Source organism: Liolophura sinensis, chromosome 8 (assembly GCF_032854445.1).
Source record: "Liolophura sinensis isolate JHLJ2023 chromosome 8, CUHK_Ljap_v2, whole genome shotgun sequence".
Classification (NCBI taxonomy): Eukaryota; Metazoa; Mollusca; class Polyplacophora; order Chitonida; family Chitonidae; genus Liolophura; species Liolophura sinensis.
In genome coordinates, this window is record NC_088302.1 from 42,160,797 (window position 1) to 42,166,720 (window position 5,924).

At 42.4% G+C, this 5,924-nt stretch overlaps 2 protein-coding genes across 2 annotated transcripts; both read left to right on the top strand.

Moving 5' to 3' along the window:
- The first annotated feature begins 252 nt into the window (after positions 1–252).
- LOC135473545 (neuromedin-U receptor 2-like) lies at positions 253–1,338 on the top strand. The gene has a single exon (XM_064753400.1). It carries the CDS (start codon positions 253–255, stop codon positions 1,336–1,338), a length of 1,086 nt encoding a protein of 361 aa, XP_064609470.1.
- A 3,133-nt stretch (positions 1,339–4,471) lies between these two features.
- On the top strand, positions 4,472–5,584 carry LOC135473546 (probable G-protein coupled receptor 139). Its single transcript, XM_064753401.1, has one exon. It carries the CDS (start codon positions 4,472–4,474, stop codon positions 5,582–5,584), a length of 1,113 nt encoding a protein of 370 aa, XP_064609471.1.
- The last annotated feature ends 340 nt before the right edge of the window (positions 5,585–5,924 follow it).

The following is a 5,924-nucleotide window of genomic DNA, read 5'->3' on the forward strand; positions in this document are numbered from 1 at the left end:
GTTTGCAACTAATTTCTGATGCACCAAGAGTACTTCTTAATAAGTGTTGTAGAGTTTCGTGGAAACGATGTCTTCACTATGTCTTGTATAAGAACATGATACTTGTATACGTTTCAAGAACTCATCAAAGGCATTCGTAGGCCTACAGTGTAAGCAAGTGGACTTAACAATACTTAACAGACATTCTCTGTAACTGCAAACACGAATAACTCTACAAATGCCTCCAATGAGGAGAACATAACGTATTTCAGCATGACGACAGGAGTCTGGGATGATTCAGAAGACGCAACCCCCCAAGACCCACGGCTAGTAGCTGCCGACAACTTATGGAAGGTTTGTTCTCCAATTCTGATCCTTTTGGGTACTTTTGGAAACAGTGTCTCCATTGCTGTTCTTTGCCGGAACTCTTTGTGGAAGATCTCCTCCTCTCCGTACCTGGTGGTCCTCGGTGTGGCCGACCTATTCGTCCTGTGGACAGGCCTCCTCAGACAATGGCTCAGGTTCTTGGTGAACATAGACATTCGGGATTTTTCCCCCGTCATCTGTAAGCTTCAAATTTTTGGCATGTACACCGTCTCCGACTTCTCCGCCTGGACTCTTGTGGCAGTAACGGTGGAGAGGTTCATATTTGTTTGCTTCCCGTTTAAAGCCAAGAGCGTTTGTACTCGAAGAAGGACCACGTTCACTCTGGTTCTAATTCTGATAGCTCTTGCCCTTCTGAACTCCCACTTCTTGTACGGCTATGGTTCCGTCTACGAAGAGCCATCTGTCAATGACGGAGACTCGCCAGCCCTTATCCCCTACTGTGGCCACATTAATGACGACTACTCCCTGTTCTTCGACCAAATCTGGCCTTGGATTGACATATCGGTTTTCTCTCTTGTGCCTTTCAGTATAATTGCCATTTGTAATATCTCCATCATCACCAAAATCGCCCGTTCCCGATTCCGGAACAAGGTAACAGCCAACAGTGCCGGTGAGGGTGACAATCGGGTGAAGACTTCCTCCATGACGGCCTTGCTACTTTCGCTTAACACCGTATTTCTTGTCACCACGGCTCCTGTTTGTATTTACTACATTGGTTTACCCGAGTGGACGCGCACAGCAACCTCCGAAAAGAAAATAGAGTTGGACTTATGGCACGCAGTCCTTCAGCTCCTCATGTATCTCAACAACTCGGTCAATTTTCTGTTTTATTGTATAAGTGGTCCTAAGTTTAGAAGAGAACTGAGATCCATGTGTGGACGGAGAGGCGCTACTGGAACGACAACGAATGAGTCCACAGCACCAACAGGTGTCTCGGTCATCCCTCTCAGAGAACAGGCAAACTCACCGTGAGTCCTCTGGAATATGGGTCAGTTAATGTTGCCGTCTTATTACCGTTTGAATACGGTAACTATGGGATGACGTTTTCAATGGATTGGTACCAGCGTTCGTGTTTTTCACAAAACATTAATTGTACTATTTTCGTCGTAGACTATGATGTGGATTAGTTTTTGTACATAACGTTTGCTTATGTCGCTCTACTTGTAATCACAATAACGCAGTTATTGGAATGCGGATATAGTTATTAAATCCGACAATGGTGTCCCACTCGTAGACTTTACATAAAGGCATCCATAATCGCAAGGCCCATTTCTTAAATAGCTTATACCATCAGTTTCAAAAATGAAAACTATACGCGGAAAACATTTGGAGCTATAGCACAAATGTGAGTCGTGACACATCTTCATCTCTGCATTTACCACAAATTAACACTTTACGTGGAAAACCATGGGAGTTGTATTCCGGACGTGAAATCATATCTTTTTATATAGTGTATGTTGGGAAAAGGCAATGTGGTAACCATGATAACTAGGGAAAATGGACAAATGTGAGTCGCGACACAGCGTCAAGTGTGTATGTATTTATCCACCAAAATAAAAACTCCAAGCAGAGTTATGCCTTATCGGTTCAAATATTCAAAATGGCTCGCACCCACCATTATAAGTTTTAACAGATGAGACGCACGTTTGCAGGATTTCGCCTTTTTATCATATAAACTGAATGAGGGTAAACAGCATACGAGAGACACGGTATAGTGTTTCCACATTTGGATATATTGCACAGTTTCAGATTAAAAACTGATAAGCTAAAACGTTAACAGGCACGCCAGAAAGAAATGGCTCTGGTCGTTTAGGTCTGTTTTCACTCCTTTTAGAAAAGAACTAAGGTAAACATGTTTGTTGTCTTTTCGTTTAACATTTTGTTGTGATGCGGATGTTGGAAATTTGCTGGAAAATGACGCTTTGCCACTGTCAAATGTTTGTCAACAGAAGGAAAAGTTAGGAACGGATTTAGATGCACCTTTATGCACCGCTTGGCTGTGGCACTACTACCAGATTATTTCATTTTGGTAGGATTCCGATCCAGATTTTTAGACATATATTTCCTCACCATTTTTTCATGGCACGTAGAAATAGAAATCCGCCAGGTGCACGTGCCATTTTTCGAACACGGGTGAGCGTACTTGATAATTCGCTACTGTACATGTTTGCACGACTCTTATCGGACGCGAGCGAATGGCGAATATCGCAGGTGCACGTGGTAAATCAGTTTCGAGTTGATTTTATCCCTCGCTGATTTTGGGGGCCTCTAACATCCACTCTGTGGAGAATCAGTGAAGCATGTACATCTGCTGAATAACTGATAGTGAGATCGTAGTCGATTTTACCGATGAAATGGTTTTTAACTGGCCTATTAAGCCCTGGTCCGAGAGAGTATCTCTACCCCGCGATAATCAACCAACAAAAAGTAAGCACTTGACACTCAAGTTCCACTAATCGGCCTGCCTGTTGGTAATTTAGGGGCGGTCTAAACAGCAGCAGTTAAGAAAACAAATCCTTTTTATTGAGCCTTCCAGAATACCTTTTTTTCCCACAGCTACAAAAATTACTCGTAAAAATTCCTCTTTTGCACCTTCACAAAGAAGTTTTTCCTTAACTGCGACAACGATGACAAAAAAGAATGTTTTTTTTGTATCTTTGTCATCAAAAAGAATTATAGAGAAAGTATGGCATGAGTTATATGTATATATGTTTTATTTTAAACAGGTTTGTCTTTGTATATTTTGATTCAACGCAGAAATTTGAAGTCTTGGAGATTTCACCGGAGTCTGTTAATTCGTATTTGTTGTTTTGATTGAATCAGAAAGAAAACATAAAAATAAAGCATCTGTAGAAAATACCTTAACCTTTTTACATGATGAAATATGGTGCATGTATAAGGTGGACAATATTACTAATGTATGTGTTTTGCTCATTCTGCACATTACTGACCTGTCAATATACCTAACATGTTCCCCCCTTTTTTCTCATGACACCAGAGTATTTGTATCGTACGAAAAAGTCTACAGTGTTACAGCCAAACTAGGCATATTTATTTGTTATTCCGACTCGACCTCGACGAAAGAAGATATCTTACCCACCGAGGACACATAGAGATCATCTTATCACGTGAATGTAAAGATTGTAATTTCTAGCGACCAGACACACGAGGTACAGGTTCAATTCAAGCCTTCAACAGGGGATTTGCACAGATCCCTCCCCTCTCAGTGTTTCTATACAGGCCTTGGTGAAAGAGGTAGTCAAGGGAGCTCTTTTGGCTGTTTGCGCTGTCTTACCTTCGCTTAAGACCTTTGCCTTCCATCAAAATGGGCTTAAAATCGGTACATCGCAGTAGAAAGTTCCTCTTCAAATCTGCTCTCCCCCACCCATAGAACTGATCGTAAAAGTGTCAGAAATAAAATCGGGTGTATGACGTTCAACATGAATCTGTCAATGGATGGATCCATTGTCAATCATTGTAAGATCACCTCCTGGCTGTGTCTGCTTAATTACGGAGTCTTTTTGCTTAGTTACTGAATTACACGTACAGGAGTAAATTATCGCTTGATCGGCTTCATTACATATACATCTGTAATCTTTGTGGTGCAGTTTACCGAGAGTGAGAGATACCCGGGTCTCTATATATATGAAGCATTAATGGTCTTCCGTTGAGATATATGGCATGAATGTTTGTATGGTCATGTGGACCACGTTAACGATGGTGGAGAACTTTTATCGTACTCAAATCCCTCATTTCGGAAACACATATGACTAGGGTCTGGAGTCGATCAGTGAGAGAATTAACCAGATGGTTAGGTTTGGATGCGCTTGTTTTCCTGAGTGTGGGTAGACCTGATACATCTGAATGCTATCTTGGACAAGGACACATTGCAAACTGTCACTACGTTTGCAACTAATTTCTGATGCACCAAGAGCACTTCTAAATAAGTGTTTCGTGGAAACGTGAAAACGATGTCTGTATTATATCTTTTATAAGAACATGATACTTGTATAAGTTTGAAGAACCCATCACAGGTTTTCGTAGGCCATCTGTGTACTAATCTGGACTCCAGGGTACTTTACCTACATTCTCTGTAACCGCAAACATGAATTACTCTACAAATGGCTCAATTGAGGAGAACATAACGTACTCCAGCACGACGACAGAAATCTTGGATCAGTCAGAAGACGCGACTTCCCAGGACCCACGGCAAGAAGTTGCCGACAACTTATGGAAGGTTTGTTCTCCAATTCTCATTCTGTTAGGTACTTTTGGAAACAGTGTCTCCATTGCTGTTCTTTGCCGGAAATCTATGTGGAAGATCTCCTCCTCTCCGTACCTGGTGGTCCTCGGTGTGGCCGATCTATTCGTCCTGTGGACAGCCCTCCTCAGACAATGGCTCAGGTTCTTGGTGAACATAGACATTCGGGATTTTTCCCGCGTCGTCTGTAAACTTCAAATTTTTTCTTTGTTCACGTTCACGGACTTCTCCGCCTGGACTCTTGTGGCAGTAACGGTGGAGAGGTTCATATTTGTTTGCTTCCCGTTTAAAGCCAAGAGCGTTTGTACTCGAAGGAGGACCACTTTCACTCTGGTTCTAATCCTGCTCTCTCTTGCCCTTCTCAACTCCCACTTCTTGTACGGCTATGGTTCCGTCTACGAAGAGCCAGCGCTTATCCCCTACTGTGGCCACATTAATGACAACTACTCCATGTTCTTCTATCAAATCTGGCCTTGGATTGACACATCGGTTTTCTCTCTTGTGCCTTTCAGTATAATTGCCATTTGTAATATTTCCATCATCACCAAAATCGCCCGTTCCCGATTCCGGAACAAGGTAGCGGCCAACAGTGCCGGTGAGGGTGACAATCGGGTGAAGCCTTCCTCCATGACGGCCTTGCTACTTTCGCTTAACACCGTATTTCTTGTCACCACGGCTCCCGTCTGTATTTTCTACATTGGTTTACCCGAGTGGACGCGCACAGCAACCTCCGAAGAAAAAATAGAGTTGGACTTATGGCTCGCCATCCTTCAGCTCCTTATGTATCTCAACAACTCGGTCAATTTTCTGTTTTATTGTATAAGTGGTCCTAAGTTTAGAAGAGAACTGAGATCCATTTGTGGACGGAGAGGCGCTACTGGAACGACAACGAATGAGTCCACAGCACCAACAGGTGTCTCGGTTATCCCTCTCAGGGAACAGGCCAACTCACCGTGAGTCCTCTGGAATATGGGTCAGTTAATGTTGCCGTCTTATTACCGTTTGAATACGGTAATTATGGGATGACGTTTTCAATGGATTGGCACCAGCGTTCGTGTTTTTCACAAAACATTAATTGTACTATTTTCGTCGTAGACTATGATGTGGATTAGTTTTTGTACATAACGTTTGCTTATGTCGCTCTAATTGTAATCACAATAACGCAGTTATTGGAATGCGGATAGAGTTATTAAATCCGACAATGGTGTCCCACTCGTAGACTTTACATAAAGGCTTTCATAATCGCAAGGCCCATTTCTTAAATAGCTTATACCATCAGTTCCAAAAATGAAAACTA